Source organism: Thamnophis elegans, chromosome 8, assembly GCF_009769535.1.
Source record: "Thamnophis elegans isolate rThaEle1 chromosome 8, rThaEle1.pri, whole genome shotgun sequence".
Taxonomy (NCBI): Eukaryota; Metazoa; Chordata; class Lepidosauria; order Squamata; family Colubridae; genus Thamnophis; species Thamnophis elegans.
The window spans coordinates 56,988,160-57,006,048 of NC_045548.1; the positions used below are offsets into that span (position 1 = coordinate 56,988,160).

General features: G+C 37.6%; 1 protein-coding gene across 3 annotated transcripts in view; it reads left to right on the plus strand.

Annotated features, from left to right (window-relative positions):
- The first annotated feature begins 39 nt into the window (after positions 1-39).
- Positions 40-17,889, plus strand: part of ATP6V1C1 (ATPase H+ transporting V1 subunit C1) — a 37,364-nt gene continuing 19,514 nt past the window's right edge. Inside the window, exon 1 of one of the 3 annotated variants that reach the window (XM_032222737.1) lies at positions 40-168. In XM_032222737.1, the coding sequence (XP_032078628.1) occupies positions 44-168 (125 nt within the window). In that variant the 5' untranslated portion in view covers positions 40-43. Of the gene's footprint in view, positions 169-17,449; positions 17,572-17,889 lie in introns of those variants that run through there. The other 2 variants (XM_032222738.1, XM_032222739.1) reach the window with 2 other exon arrangements.

The following is a 17,889-nucleotide window of genomic DNA, read 5'->3' on the forward strand; positions in this document are numbered from 1 at the left end:
TCGCCGGGACCGGCGCGAATTTTTCCGGCAGTGAACATTGCGCATGTGCGTCGGCAGGGCTGAGGGACGCAGTTTCTTCAAAGGTTCGAGCAGGTTGCGAAGGGTACGAGAGCTGGATTTAGTTTCGCCAGGCGCGTCCGTTGCGGTGTCCTTGCCTTCTTCGAAGAGGTGACAAGAGTCAGGGTCGAAGAAGAGCCGTATCCAGATCAGCACAAGAGGTGCTTAGAAGCCTTCCGGTTAGGAGGTGCAAGTGAATCTTATTCCATGCGCTCTTGCCTTGTTTTACAGAAGCGCTTCGAAGTGCCTGCTTACAGGCTCAAACCCAACCGATGCAGCTGCCCTTACGATGGCAACTGATTTTTACGCCCAGGGCCGGTGTCCATTTTTGAGATGACAATCGGGTTTCTGGCCGACACCGGGACCGTCCCGGGATATGCGCTGGGGCGGTGGCTGGCGCTTGAATTTGGACGGCTGGTCTTTATATAAGAAAAAGCAGTCCTGTTCAAGAGCGGTTAAAAGAGGGGAATTATTCCCTCCGCATTATATTAGAGGCCATTTATCTACCAAGTAGATTTAGACTCCTAAATCAAACAAAAGTTATTGCAAGTGCTGACAACGGGGCGGGGGGGGGAGGAGTTGCTCCATTACAGCCAGCATACTTTTCAAGTTCAAACTGTTCAGGTTACAGGCTGCGCTGTGTGACTTTCGTACTGTGGTGCAATATTTCAGACTTTTCACTTTTCCAGGCTTATCATTAGGATCCTATCATGGTATCAAAGGCTGTCTTTCCAGTACGTTTAGAAGTGACTTTCTGAAACAGTACATTTTACTGCTAGTAATTATTAATCGACCTGTATCCTGTCCTGGAATAGCTCAGTATAAATATACATGGATTCCGCCAAGAATTTATCAAACTAAGAACTGCCTAATTGCACCTACTTCTTGGGACACAGTATGTGCTAACTGAAAGTGTTATTTAACTGAACTGTTACTGGTTTTTTCTAACAAAATAAAAAAATATTTCTGGAACAATTTGTAACAGTTACAGTGTAGGGCAATTAACTGCTAAACTAACAACTCAGTGGGAATATTGCAAGAAAGGACAATCTGATACAAGAAAAGAGAATACTAGTTTAAAAATAATGTTAGGGGCTATTTACTGTTTAGAAATGCAGAAATTGTATAACTTTTAAAGCTTATTATTAAAGAAATCATACAATTAGAAGTACAATCTTTGAATATATGTTTTTTCCTTGTTTAACAACAATCTGATGATAAAGGAACCTGGACATGACTTGAGACATACATAAAATTCTTTTGTATATGAATAAATAACGATTTTGGAAGCTTCAACTGGCAAAAATAGCTGGTTTATAATTCCATTGCAATTATTTCGGTTTTCGGAACAGCACAATTTCTTACACATACACATAAAAATGGTTTCCACACTAAGCCATAATATTTTTTACTTGTACATTAGCATATTGTGTGATAATAATATAAATTATTATCACAGGTTGCCAGGATGTGAATACAAGAATAAAATTATTGTACATTCTTGTAATGTGAACAAAAACAGCTAAGAAAGTAAATTTTGAATGAAAATAGCTAAAGAATAAAGTTTAACAAGCTTTTTCTCTTTCTCATTTTTTTATTTAGCTTAGATTCGTCTAATAACATTTCCTTTTAAAAATGTCAGGAGTGCAACTCATGCTGCTTCTGTGTTATTTCTAGTTTGGCCCGGAGGCATTTGACTTTCCACCTGAACATCATACTGTAGTTGCTTTGACAAATCTAAGCTTGATCTTTGCCAATATTTACAGAACAAAAAACAAGAGAGAAGATACTTGAAAAGAAACATGTGTTGCAGCCTTTCAGTAGTAACTATGGGTCATCTTAGTACAACAAATTAGTACATATTGTTCAATAATAAATATTCCACATGGAATTAGAAAAACTTATGTAAGGAAAGAAAGGCCTACAGTTTTGCTCAGCATAATTCTAACAATGGTGAGGGCTGTACGTGTAGCTCAATAAAAATAAACAAGACAGCAAAGTGAAGTAAAATAATATATAGCAAAATAATATATGGAATTTTATCACAAGAAAGTATGAAATTAGCAATCTGTCATTTCCAGAATAAACTGCAAAGTGGGAAATATCAGTATTATCTTTTAAGTCATAGGATTCCAAAACTTGCAGAAATTAAAACAAAAGGGTGGAGGGAAAATATTTATGGAAGGAAATAACATCCACTGAGAGTTCAAAATATTCAATGAGAATAAGCATAAATGATATCGAAAATATGAGATGGTTGTCCTACTATAGGAAGTTATCACCCAGCCCGCTCCCAGAAAAAAATGAAATATCCTAGGAAATATTGAAAAGGCAGAATATTTCTCTGGATGTGAAAAGGAAGAAACATGTTTTAAAAGACAGAATAGCTGCCTGCAGTTTCCTGCCCATCCCTCTTTGTCAATGAGCCATTAAAGCCTGAGCTAGTCCACTTTACATAATAAGGAGTTCTCCCCTTCAGCTCCAGAGTTTTGGGATTAAAGCATGATAATATGGCCCTTTACCCAACTCGCCACATGCATCTGAGAACTCAACCAAACCTGGATTCAAAACGCAGCCTAGAGTTGCCCCTGCATGGCCCCATGGGAGTCTGACAACCAATCAGAATACAAGCTCAAGATCAAAGGCCAGAGAGGGCATTAAACCAGGGACTCAGCTTCTCTTCCACCCTTCCCTTCCCTTTTCTCCACCAACATTGAAGCATGTGATCACTTTTCTGTTCAGACTCAAGCCATGTGGTCCTGTCCACCAATAAACCATCTTTCCAAGCAGCCTCCATGTCTCCAGTGTCTTTTTCCCCACTTGGAGCCGAACCCAGAAGGATATTTCTTTCAACACTACACAGAGACCATATTCGTATCTGATTTATTTCTCATTTCCACATTTAAACATCAATGAGAATAGCATCCAAAAACTGAACATTTGGTATAGATACCAAAAAAAAAAAAAAAGTGAGGGAAAGATTCTGACTTATGGAGAAATCCCAAATGCTCTAATTAGAGTGAGGGAAAGCTGAATAACAACGTGGGGAAGAATGGAAAATGGAAGCTTTGTCAAAGAGAATGTAGTTGGTTGGTTGAATGTCTGGCTATCTGGATAAGTAAAATAGGAGATACAATATGAAAATATTATGCTATGTTAGATTTTCTGTCAGGTTCAAAATAAATTTTGCTTTGGATGCCAAGAATGAGACTTCTTATCTTCCCTATTATCTTTTACTTGGGGAAGGCATTGTTGCCTAATCACAATTCTGATATTTTTTTTCCCTAAGGGTAACCAACAGAGGAAGAAATAGTCAAAACAAAGGCAAAAAACCAGCATGTTTAAAGAGAACAATTTATGGTTGAGGGCAACTAACATATAAAGTGCTACAGATGTAAATGGCAGCAGGTGTAATGGAGAAAAGGAGACAATTAAACACTTGAGTTTATGGGAAAGGAAAGTTTAAAGCATTTCACTACTTCATACTAATTACATTTCAAGAATACAGATCAGAAAAGCCTTGCTATGTCTGGGGTAGCATAAGTAGAACATCAAAGTGACTATACTTTGTATTGTTTTCTTGCAACAATATGGAAATTTTTACCGTGCCATGACTGATTAGATGCTGCTACTAGTTGTACTGTAGCAAGTAATATAGGCTTAGAGCAAATAAGACGGGGAAATTGTTTTTCTTAATCTTTAAGCATGCATCCAGCATACATGCACATCCCACACTGGTAATAAAGTTGCCATAAATGAAGTTGGAAACCAGCAATTTTTTTTTAAATTACATATTTTATACAATATCACGGGAGGGAAGCTTCAGAACTTTATTTTATGGAAGAACATGGAAGAAGATTGAGCAGGATCATTCTTTGAATTTAAAGCATTCAAAGGATGTGCAAGATAACATAGGTAATTATATAATTACCTAGTATATAAATTGCACATACAGTAGTTGTAACATTTCTGTTTGACTCTTTCATGAAAAGTTAGAACAATGTTTTTTATGCCAAAATGTGCAGGAATGTGTGCTAAGAATGTATTTAAGACAATAGAATTTAGGTTAATTAAAGGAAAATGCCAGCAGTAGGCAATCCAAACAAACTGACCATGGCTGATCCTTCAAATTTTATTAAAGTTGCACCTGGCTAGTACTGTATTTAGACGAAAAACTGCCAAGAAATGGAAAGACAGAAAAGTTGAAAAAGCACCTTGGAAAGAGGCAACAGCAATATGTCAGTGTAATCACCAAGATTACATTGGCTTAAGGGAATTTACTAATTTTTTTTTTAATAACGAAAAACAACACCAGTGTTCAACTGTAGATTTTATTTTTTTTAACAAAATTGATATAACTTGTTTTGGCTCTGTTCCTCTTACTTTTTATGTATAACACTACAATCTTGAGCCTAATGATGTGATTATTTATTTATCAGCACAAATACTATATATATAAAAATGGTTGGAGGGATGATCCTAGGACTTAGGCAGATTGTATCTGCAAGTAAAACTTTCTAAGTCTATAGGTTAAGGAATTACTCTGTTGATATTTTTTTAAGGTATTTGGGAATAGAAAAGGGCACAAATACAGACCTTTCATCTCCAATAAAAAGGAGGTACTACAACAATAAAAGCGAAGGGGGAAGTGACTTTTAACAAAGGCTTTAAAAATATAGGATTGAACCCTCATTTCTTCACCTGCATAGTAGTTTCTTAGTCACTTAGCCATGAAAGATTTCTAGAATTTTTCAATTTCGCATTTCCCCCCAAAATTATGGTTCTTGATTCAAGTTTTTACTTTATGAACTAGGCTTGCTAATAAAATAATGAATTAAAATGTGACATATCTGTTAACTAAAATTTACACAGGATATAGACATACAGTAATGCAATTATGGCAAAGTTTAATACAGTGAATATCAAACTCTTACCTTTTAATGAAGAGGGCAGTGGGTTTTTTGCCTCTTGTCAGATATCTTAGAGCAAGGAAAACTACACAGAGCAAGGAAAAGAAGTTGCACCTTTGAAACCTTTAGACTTTTTCCACCCTCCTGCGTAATCAGAGCACTCAGTTCCTTGTTTTAATCTAATCCCTGCAGGAGAGGAAAACATCTGGGGGGGCAGGAGCACCTCCAAGGCTGCCCACCCCTCCTCTGGCGTCCCTACGTCAATTTGTGTTTATTTTCATGGAAGAAGTGGCATGTGACAAATATGCTATTCTATTTGTTTATTTTAACGCTCTTTGGCCCCACTGGGGTTCAAAAGGCATTCTTAGAAAATACAACTCTGTAATTGCATTCTTGCAGTTTGCTTGATAATATACCCCCTGCCTGGGGGGAAGGGGGGGGGATCAGATGCAGAGCATAGCCTCAGAGCTTAGAACAGGTGAAAGAACATAACTTCGTCAGTTTGCCTTCTAGTGATGTTGTGTTGGTGTGAGGCAGACCATATCCACTAGGGCAGCCATTCTGTTAATTTACAGAAATGCTCACAAAAAGAGGCTATTTTGTGAGAATCCCCACAGCAGGCGTTTCAGATTCTAAATAAGCCATCTGACCAACCCACCCCAGTGAGCTAGCTTTATTTATAAGGATAAATGGACAGTTTCTTATTTCAGCATATCAGCTGCTCTTTGACTTAGTGGCCACTCAGGCAGCCGATTTAACAAGCTTTCCTCCAGTACATAAGCCAGTACAAAAATATGCTGGCATAACATCCTGAACTCTAATCTGCCCCATCAAAAATTTTGCTGGAAAATTCTGCTGATCTTCTGGATCATCTGCAGTGCCTGATTCACAGAGATCAATATAGTATATTGGGTATATGTTTTAAAAGAATGTCTAATGCAAGAGTGTTGCGCATCAGAGATGGGTTCTTACCGTTCGGCCCGGTTTGGCCGAACCTGTAGTAAAAATCGGGGCTGGGTCTCCGAACCGGTAGTACCGGCAGGCTGGCTACACCCCTGAACTGGTCCCCTGGTTGCCACTCACTCGCCCACCTGCATCTGTCGGACGGCAAGCTGACTGGAGCTGGGAAGCAGCTGGCTGGCAAGAAACCTTTCAGCTGCCTCTTTGAGTGCCAGAAATCGGAGGCTTCTTTTGTACCCAACCGCTGGCCGCAGGGTGCCAAAAAGTCCTCCAGCTGGTGAGACGAAAGCTGCGCATGCATGAAGATGGTGGGAGCCACCGGAGGTCTTTTCTTAAAAACTTTGAAACCCACCCCCGCTGCACATGTGTAATAAAAATGCTCTGGCTGGCAGGCAACTTGGCAGCAGAATGACTAAATTGGCAAACCATTTCAGTCAGTTGCTCTTCTATGCAAACTTGTTAGGACATCTTGTTTATAGATATGTCTTGCATTAGATCACTTACTTGTGCACTGAAAGAGCCTGCGGAATGCCTGGCGAGTATTAGATTTTTTGCTTCCCAAACCAAAGAAGTACAGGTGGGAAGTTGCTCATCACTGGCATGAAAGAGATATACTAAAAGCTACTCAGTAAGGGACAAGGCCACATCATTGCCACAGTTGTACCAAAGATAATCCATATAGAGAAGCTTGGAAGAACATGGAAAACACTTTAAAATCAGATAAAGTAAAGTAAAGAGGCAGCCTCAGGGTAACCTCAGGCTCCAGCAAGATTGCATCATGAATTTGTATTCCTAAAGAATTCCTAATGAGACGTCTCTGAGATACAAAGAGGGACCTGAAGCTGACACCCCCAATAAAGTTAATAAAAAAAGACAGAAGACCTCACAAGCAAAGATGATCCTTTCTTCTCATGAGAATAGCTCCACAGTTACTAGTGTAACTTCTTTCTGTAATTATTATTCATTCTCATGATAGGACCCTTATTGTTCATATTAAACAACAACAAACTATCCAGAGCCATTTTTAAAAAACTGAAAGGGGGGGGACCATGCCTTTTACTTCTGAACGTTTTTTCTAACATTATTATGTGCATTCCTTCCCACCAATACATGGAACTCGAAGTAGTTGGCAACCTACTTGAAATGTAAAGGCCATTGAGGATAATAAAAGTTTTAAAGAAATATAGTCTAGATCAGGGTTTTTCAAACTGAGGCCTTCAAAGGGTACCTTGAGAGACTAAAAGCAAAACCATCCTAAAATAACTAACTTGAATGCTGCCAATTTTCTCAGAATCAAGAATTCAGATAATTTTTTTTACTAATATTAAAAACCACTGGCCTAGATTAGTGCATGTATTATGTTTTCAAAGAAGAAGATATTAATATGCTGCCACGATTTGTACTCTGGTTGATCTAACCTTGGAATCATGCTCAAATCCAAGATGAAGCTCAAATTGAGTCTTTGAGGGGGAGGGTAATCCGAGAGTACAGGGTGAATCCCTATTGCCTCAATTTGCTTCTAAGCTAAGCAACTCTTTATTAAGGCTCATAGGTTTATACTATCCACTATCAACATCAGAACAGAATTAGACCTCAAATAGCTTTCTCATATTTGGACTTAAAGGAGAGATATAGTTGGAGGTCCTCCCCATCACTACTAGTACTGAACTCTCAAACAATTTATGGACAACTTATCTAGGCAGCATACCATATTTATTTGTACATATTTGCATAGAACTCTTGAGTGTTTAAGTACTTCAATTATATCAGGCATTCTCTGTACTTTCAGAAGAGTTCTTAAAATGGAAAGCTAAGATGTTCATTTTTTGGTACTCAAAATGTCAGGTGCCCAATTCCTGGGTTGTTATACAAATGTTTACGCTTTGCTGTTGCAGCCTTCCCTAACCTCTGGCCTTCTATATAGAATTCTCCTGCCAGCATGACAATGATCCCTGGATAAATTATCATATTTTGGACTCACTGTGCAAAGCACTGTGATCCAGCTCTTTTGAGAAGTCCAAATACTGAGAAAGATGAAAGAAAGAGGATAACTAGCAGTGAGGTGAACATATTTAATTATAGTGGTGTAGACTGCACTTAGTCCAGTCACAAAAATTGACACAAATTTGAGGGCACATAATCTGGGAAAAGCTAGTTTATTTGTTGTTTTACTGTGAAAGGTTGTATTGTGTTTTTATCTACACTAAGCGGCTTGTTATTTTTATTTTTTGAGGTTGTTGTTTTGAAAAATGTTAGAAACTGGGAGAGGAATTTACTTAGCATAAAAAGAGTAAGTAAATAAGAAAATAAATACCCATACATGATTACATATTAATCAGGGATTATAGCTGAGACACAGTACCTTTCTTTCATTTGAACCAAGTAATATCTGAATCAGTGCTTATCACCAACTATTATATTATACAGTACCAAATTTTCTATTATAAAAATATTAGATAAATTATACAGAACTGGGTATCTGTCTAGTAGTGCTCTTTGACATCAAACCTGCTTTTCCAGATTATATTTTGAACAAGGTAAATTGTATTACATACATACATGGAAAATAATTAATATAGTGCAGTAGCATCATAAATCTTGTGGAGTCTCAGCTGCCAATGTTACCCCAGAAATTAATGCCAGATCTGTTTATGTTGTTGTATCATCTGGCAGTCCCAAGATGACCATTTGGCTTCAACTTTGCCCTCAAAGTCCAATCCACCCATATCTCTGGAGGAAAGTGATGCTGAAGAAGTATTTCATAATTTTCGTAAATTTGGGTCACAATGAACCAGAAGAAACTCTTGTTTAGTCTTCATGCTAGGAAATCAAAACAACATGTAATGTGCGAGTTCTGCTATCGCTATGGCCTGAATCCTGCAAGTGCAGAGTTTTGTCTCATAAATGCCCTTGGAACAACTCTTCCTAAAATCACTACAGATAATTGTTTTGACCCAGAAGGTAGTAAAAGGCCTTTCTTAGATAAAAGTTTGGTTTAGGAAAAAGAAGGATATATGAAATAGCATTAGTTCCACTATTTATTTAGCTGACATGCTAATTTATTTATTACTAACATATCTTTCACAGTTAACTGGTTCCCCCCCCCCCCAGTACTTGAATAATATGCTTTAATTCAAGACTGATTATTGTTTGGAGTTACATTACAGAAACATAACATAACAGGAAGGCTGTGTGTGTGTATGTGTCTGTGTGTGTGTGTGTGTGTGTGTGTGTGTAATGATGTTCCTATGCAGTTAATTATGCAGAGAAATAATCAATTACACTAATTGTCTGCACCAAAAATGGCTTTTTCTTCCCTCCCCAGTTGTTTACATTGCTGTTAGGCTTTTACGTTTACTTCTTGTTGATGTGTTCATCTATTTTATATAACATTTTAATCTTGTTTCATTGTTAAAACTGACAAATTTACTATTTTTTTAAATTTTGTGTTCTCCATAGGGTGTGTGAATTTAAAATAACCAAAAGAATATTGTCTGTCTTCTGCTGTAATGTTTTGCTTCATTTGGTGGCATGCTAACTGATTGGGCATTTTGATTAGCCTATTTTACATTAGCGCTCTGAGCCAATATATAAAGAGATTCTACAAGAAATGAATATGTGTGAGTCAAAAATATTTACTCTGTAAAGAAATAATAGCATAATAGTAAAGACTGAGTTCACCTATCATCTGAAACCACGTTACCATTTGTTTGATCTTAACTTACTATGGAAAGCTGTTGCAAGGTATGGTTTATGAAACAATATGTGCCAGTCAAAATATTGTGGCTTGTTCAACACAACATGGCTGTGTATGTATTCAAACCAGTGGAAAATTTGCAGATTAATCATTGTCATATATAGGCTATAATCACATCTACTTCATCAACTGGACTGTTCATGGCCAAGGGAGTTGCCCATGACTGTCAGGCTAGTTGCAATCCCCTCCTCTACTGTATTTCAATGCTTGCCAACACAATTCTCTTTGTTTTCTCTCTCTTGTTATCTTTGCCCTCTTATATCCAATTTTTGGCTGAGTCTTGCTCTAGACATTTTATTTTCCCATACTTTTTACACCCAAAACTGCTCTGGTTAGTTTCAAAAGTCAAGGAAAAATGCAGAATTGTCCTATGTCTTTTGTTTTCATCCAAGCAAGACTATTTTCTGTGTTTCTTTCTCATGTTTCGGCAGACACCTTTGTTTTTTACATGGCTTGTTAATCTATTTCCAAAATAAAGCATGCTTAATTTTGAGAACTTGCCTTCCAGCAAGTTATTTGCAGCACAGTGCTACAGATATAAATGCAGAAACAGCTAAGACAGACTTCACAAAAATGTGTTGAATTGCAGCCCTAATCCCTATTGCCTGAGAATTTTTGCATTAGCAATGTTTCAGCTCAAACAGTAAACCTAAGGCTCCATCTGACTAGTCACTGGTTTCAGATCATATTTTAGGAATTAGCTAGGTAGAAGAGAATGTCCTTCCAAGCATGTGCTTTTTGAAATGTTAGTCTGCTTATGTTGTTTGAAACCCTTTGGCCACAGTTGAAAAGGAAGCTTGATCCCACAGCTGCTACGTCTGCATTAGTAGTATACTTTAAGAATGGACTTCATTAGGATTTAAAGTGGAATTTTAGAAGCTGTATCTTCTTGCAGAAATTCATTCATCAAAACTTTAAAAAAAATTAAATAACACTGCATGATTAGGTGCCTATAAAACTAGTCTTACTGATTACCAAACTGAGATTGTGCTTTGCTGCAATCTGAACTATGTACATACTTCCCATTATTAATGTGAGTGTAGATAGCAGCAACAGCAGTAGTTACACAACTGTTCTCCAACTTTGGACTACAAAGATTGCACACTTCAATCAGAGTGTTTAATTTTATGGGTGTGGGGGTTGGGGTCATGAGAAGTTGGCATCAAGTGTATCTGAAAACATCTTTGTGATGCTTTGATGTAAAAGGCCTTTTTTTTTAAAGATGAAATTTTTTATTTTCATTTTCATACACTCACATGTATACTGTACATAGCCAACACCATACAGCATTAAACAATAATTGCATCAATTCCTCTTGTCAACAAGGCCCCAGAAAATAGAAACCCAATATAACTCTTCCGCTCTCCATACACCTCTTTCTTCCACCACCCACCAACTTTCTATCTTCCCTCCATCATCCCCTCTATACCCTACTTCCCCTCCCCCTCTACCACTCCTCTCTCCACATCCACTCCCCCCACTTCCTTCTCACCTTTCCCTCCCACCCTCTCTCCCATCCCTCTCTGCCCATCTTTCTTCTTTCCCACTCCTCCTTGGTGTATTTCCGCTACATATCAATATACTTGGCCTATCCTATTTTTAAAGAAAAATTAAAAAAGAACAGTATGCATGTGAAGTCACATTACATTGAGATCTAACACCTCTTGTCTAACCTAATATATTCCCGACCCCCCGACCCCCCACCTCCTCCCCCCCCTGACTTCCCAGAACCCGTACACGGTATAGATTTTTAACAAACACGGTCTAAATCTATTGGAAAAAAAAGAATAAGAATTAACAACATCTCTACATTGAGCTTAGCTCCTTCTTGCTAAGCTATCTTTAAACAATTTAAATCATTCCTAATCTTAAGCATAGGCTATCTGGAATTTCTTAGTCCCATATTTATTTTGTATATAATCAATCCATTTTTTCCAGTCTCATTTATATCTCTCATTTGAGTGGTCTTTAAGATATGCAGATATTTTAGCCATCTCGGTTAAATTTGTGACTTTCAATGTCCATTCTTGAATTGTAGGCAAATCTTCCTTCTTCCAATATTGCGCCACCAACAGTCTTGCTGCCGTTATTAAATGCAAAATCAAGTTAATCTCTACCGCTGTAAAGTCAGTACTTATACCTAACAAAAATAACTGAGGAGTAACTTTATCCTTCTTTAAAAATATTTTGCATAATCCACCATATTTTTATCCAAAATGCTTTAACCTTTTGGCAAGTCCACCATATATGGAAATATGTAGCGTCAAGAGAACCACATCTCCAACATTTGGGTTGTAAATTCGATACATAGAAGCCAACTTTTTAGGATCTAAATGCCATCTATAGAGCATCTTGTAAAAATTTTCTCGTAAGTTTTGAGCTTGTGTAAATTTCACATTTCTTACCCAAATTCTTTCCCACGTATCCAACATTATTGGTTCTTCAATATTTGAGCCCACTTTACCATACAATCTTTAACTAATTCTGTTTCCGAATCCATCTGTATTATACATTATATATCTCTTTATATGCATTAAACTTTGGTCTCTTATTTGTTTAAATAGATTATCCTCAACTTGGATAAAACCAATTTTTTGATCTATTTTCCACCTGGCCTGTAATTGCCCATACTGGAAACCATGTTGAACTACCTTCTCCTCTTTCAATACCTCTAAGGATTTTAGTTGTAGTGCCCCCCTTTCCAAAATGAGGAGCTGTCTGTAGGTAGTTCTATCCTGTTTTTGTGCTATATTCATAGTTTCAATTGCATGTCTAGGAATTGCCCACATGGGTATCTTGTCATTTAGTTTATATCGATATTTTTTCCAGACCCGCAATAAAGCATTTCTTAAAATATGACTTTAAAAGTTTTTGTCCAGTTTTTGTTGAATAACAGGTAAGCGTGCCAGCCATATACCAGATCATGTCCCTCAATATTCAATATCCTATCATTGGTTAAATCGATCCAATCACTAATTACGGATAGTACCACTGCATCGTAATATAGTTTTAGGTTGGGTAGTTTCAAGCCTCCTCTCTCGCGTGCATCTTGCATTATTTTCAGCTTACCCTCGGCTTCTTTCCTGCCCATACAAATTTATTGATATCCTTCTGCCATTCTAAAGATTCACATCTTTTTTGAGTATAGGTAACATTTGGAAAGAAATAAACATTTTGGTAAGATATTCATTTTCAGTGCCGCTATTCTTCCCAGCAAAGATAAGTGCAACTTCTCCCATTTTTCATCTCTGTATACTATGCCAGAGTGGTTCATAATTATACTTAAATAATTTCCCATTTGAGATTGAAATATTAACTCCAAGATACTTGACCTTTTTGACTACCTCACATCCTAACATTTCTCCTAATTCTTCCTTTTGTTTAGTATTCATATTTATGGCTAATATTTTTGTTTTCCCTAAGTTTATTTTAAAACCAGACACTTGACCATATTGATTAATCATGTTCATTAAAACCATACTGGATTCCTGCGGTTGTTCCAATATTATGACCAAATCATCCGCAAAAGCACGCACTCTGTATTCTTGCTGCCTAATCTTAATTCCTTTTAGACCATCCAAGCCCCATATTTTATTCAACAATACTTCCAAAGTTATAATAAACAATAGTGGGGACAAAGGACAACCCTGTCTTGTACCTTTTCCAATTTGAAAAGAGTCTGTTAAACTTCCATTGACTATGATTTGAGGTGTTTGCTGTTGATATATTGCTTTAACTGACTGTAATTGACTATCTGCATTTTTTGCAATATCTTCAATAGAAATTGCCAATTACTCGATCAAAAGCTTCTCAGCATCCAAAAATATAAACGCAGCAGGAATTTGATTGTTCTTTCCCAAGTATTCTAGTGCATTAATAACTAATCTAACATTACTTTTCATTTGTCTCCCTTGTATAAAACCTGTCTGGTCAGCGTGTATCAATTGTTGAATAACCAGCATTAACCTATTTGCTAGTATTTTAGTAAGATTTTATAATCTACATTAAGTAATGAGATAGGTCTATAGTTTTTGGGTTGGGTAGTATCTTGATCTTCTTTGGGTATCAAAGATATAAAAGCTGTCTTCCAAGATGGAGGTACCTTCCCTTCCCTTTGAATCTTATTAAATAATTCTCTAAGAGGTTCTACCATTTCTAATTGTAAGTTTTTATAGTAAGCCGCTGTCAAGCCATCTGTGCCTGGTGCCTTCCCTGACTTTAACTGCTTAATTACCTGTAAAATTTCCCCCAAGGTTATTGGTTGATTCAATTTTTGCCTGTGCTCTTCTTTAACTAAGGGTATTTTCTCTTTATCGAATATTTGTCTATATCTAAACCATTAATTTTATCCCCTTATACAACTCTGTAAAAAATTCCCGAAATGCCTTTTGAATCTCATCCTGTTGAAATACGTCCTTCCCTCTATAGGTCAATTTAGATATATTTCGAGATTTTATTTTTTTCCTAATCTGATAAGCTAACCATCTGCCAGGTTTGTTTGCATTGCAGAAAGTATTGTGTTTTGCATATAACAAACTAGTGGCAACCTGGTCAGAAATCAACATGTCAAATTGAGATTTTAATATGGCAATTGCTTCCTTGACCTTTGTATCGCCTGGGTTTAATGTTAACTCCAGCTCTTTCCTCTTAATTTCCTCTTCCAATTCTGTTCGTTTTACCCCTTGTTTATGTCTATGTGCTTTGTTTATATTTATCAGTACTCCTCTCATATACACTTTGCTTGCATCCCATACGAATTCCATGGGTGTACCCTTATTCATATTAAAAACAAAGTATTCAGTTAGCAATTTTTTACAATCATTGATATACTCTTCATATCTAAATAAGTTTTCATTCAATCTCCAAGACCTTGCCTGCACCACCCCTCCCAATTCCATCCAAACTGGGTTATGATCCGAAAGGACCCTAGCCATAATCTTCGTCTTCTTGACCCTAGAAAGCAAATCATTAGTGATTAATATGAAATCAATCCTGGAAAAGGATTCATGTCTATCAGAAAAGAAGGTAAAATCATATTCCTCTGCATTTCGTTCTCGCCAGATATCTCTCAGTTCAAAGTCATCCATCATGTCAAAAAAGGATTTAGGTAGCTTTGCTCGCATCTTAGTATTTGGGCGAGAAATCTTCTTGTCTCTCTTGGTATCTATAACGCCATTCCAGTCACCCAATAGTATACAAGACCTATAATCCCAGTGTACTAATTTAGCATGAAGATTTCTATAGAATCCGTCTTGCTGTTGATTAGGAGCATAAATTCCCAGAAGCAATGTCTTTTTCCCTTCTAGGATTAGATCTAACACGATGTATCTTCCATAGGGATCTGCTTCAATTAATTCAGCTTTCATATCCTTTCTTAGGTATACAACTATACCATTTTTCTTTTTCCATAGCAGAAGTTACAAAGTGTTGACCAAGTTTGGGGTTAATCAGATATTTTTGATCGGTTGATTTAATATGAGTTTCTTGCAAACAAATTATGTCATTCTTAAACTGTTAAGATAGTGAATATTTTCTTTCTCTTCTGTGGAGAATTCAATCCATTGACATTCCATGTTAAAATCTTAGTTGTCATCTTTGGTTACCTGAAGCTTTTTTAGAGCCTCCTGCATGGCCTGTTTAACCTTTGGCCAGTTCCTCCCACGGCTTCTGGACTTATTGCTGTAGCTCCTTGATCGATGGCCGGTGATTGTTGTAAAAGGCCTTTTTGTAGTCCTTGATATTTGTTCAAATAGCGAAGGATAAACATGCATGGGCCTCCTTAGAAGCTTTCAATTATTCTTGAAAGTAATTTGATTGAAATTAGCAGTTTTTAGATCACTTCTTCCTGTACTTCTAGCGCATGCATTTTTAATGTAAGATCTATCTCTTCAGTACTCAAAAATAAACAGAAGAATGCAATATTAGAAAATGCATCACCTCTTGGAGAAGCAGTAGATACATGATTCCAAAATGCTTTAAGAACTTGCTATAAGCACATTCACTTGTGTCCAAAATAAAAATTCCATGTTTGTAGTGCATGCGTTCAAACAAATCAATACATTACAAATAGTTATACTCCAATAGCTGCTTTGATAATCTTACTGAAACTATATCAGTCAGGTCACAAAAAGCCAAAGCCAACTAGGTAAGCAAACAAAAAGCTCTTCTGGATATTTTTTCCCATAGGTTAATTAAAAATATTTTATTGACTATGTTCAGATTTCTTAAATTATGTTCTAATTATATGAAGTCAAAGAACACTTAATATTTTTTCCATTTATTTCTGTAGAAAATTTGACAACTGCTAACAAAGAAATCCAAAAGGGATCAGATATGTTAAATACAGGTATGATTTTATTAATCTTATGCAAACAATTTTGTCTGATAAGAAAAATCTAATTGTAGCTATGAAAACTATCTTTAATTAAAATAACCCTTGAAAATGAGTTTGGTATAGTAGTTAAGGCATGAGACGAGAAACCAGGAACCCGTGATTGCTAGTCCCGCTTTAGACAGAAAGCCAACTAATCTAGGCAGTCATTTGGAGTCAAGACATGAAAAAAAATCTAACTCAAAATCTTTTTAATCTTTGAAAAAACTTTAAAAAATTACACACACACACACAAAGAAAATTCTAGTTACATAACCATTGAGATGTGGATTGACAAGTTCTCTGCAATTGTCACATTAGAAAAAAACAGTTAAAATAATGAGATATCAGAAGCAGGAACAGTTTCTTTCTTCTTTCTTTCTTTCTTTCTTTCTTCCTTTTTCCTTCCTTCCTTCTTTCTTTCTAGAGCCGAGGTGGCGCAGTGGTTAACTTCAGCTGACTGCAGTTCTGCAGTTCGGCTGTTCAAATCTCACAGGCTCAGGGTTGACTCAGTCTTCCATCTTTCCAAGGTGGGTAAAATGAGGACCTGGATTGTTGTTGGGGGCAATATGCTGACTCTGTAAACTGCTTAGAGAGGCTGAAAGCCCTATGAAGCGGTATATAAGTCTACCTGCTATTGCTATGCTTTCTTTCTTTCTTTCTTTCTTTCTTTCTTTCTTTCTTTCTTTCTTTCTTTCTTTCTTCTTTCTTTCTTTCTTTCTTTCTTTCTTTCTTCCTTCCTTCCTTCCTTCCTTCCCTTCTTTTTTATTCCAGATCAAATCTAGATGGATTTTATGATTGCTGTAGTATAATATAGTGATATGGACTATAATATTTATTTATATCCTGAGATTGACTAGCACAAAGCCACCCAGCTAGTTTTTCATGTCTACGGCGGAACTAGAACTCACCGTCTCCCAGTTTCTAACCTGAAGCCTTAACCAAATTGCCTCTCATACGGTCACCACCACCGTATACTTTACATATGTAGTAAATTCCTACAGTACCTGTCTCTTTACTCACAACTGTAGTGTTTTTTCTGTTATTTTCTGTATCTTTTCTTCTCTGCCCATTTTGGATCTACGTTAATGAAGTCACTTAATACTGTTTATCATTCTTCTTTCAAAAGAATAAAAAAAAAAAGACCTCCAACAAGCAAACCAACCCAACAACCTACCCAGCTTCTCTTTCTCCTAATTTATTATTTTTATGACTGGCGTATTCAGATGAGGGAAAACGGACCAGGGAGTCACATTACCCCGCCCACCACCCAACGCTCCCGCAAACTCCTCCAAGGCGAAGTGGCTCCACTCCCGGTCTCCGCCGCCACGGGCAACCCGCTTCTACTATCACGGGGCGCATCCGCTCCACTGCGGCTGCCCAGCTCCTCCTGCGGCGCCTCGTGACTCCCGTCACGTGTGTTTTCCGTCCCGCAGAGCTCGCCGGTTCCTTCGCGCTCGTTCCGCCTCCGCTGCGATTCGGGCCGGTCGCGGCTTCTTTCCGCCAGGTGCGCGTCGGTAGGTAGAGGTATCTCGGTCGGCTCCCGAGGGGAGGGAAAGCCCTCGGTCGCCTCGGGGAAGGAAGGAGGAAGCTAGCCGGGAAGCTTCTCTTCCGCGGGTTGGGAAATGCATTGATCGCGGGCACGAGCCCGCGGGGAGGACAGAGCGTTTCTTGGCCCACAGCAGAGACCGTGGGATAGGTCGGACTACAGCTCCCATCATTCCCCACCAGCGGACTCTTTAACCCTTGGAGAGGGGCTGGGTGGGGGAAAAGGCTGCCGTGGCTCATCCGACCGTGGAGTCTCTCTCTCCATGGCATTTGCACATCTTCCTGTG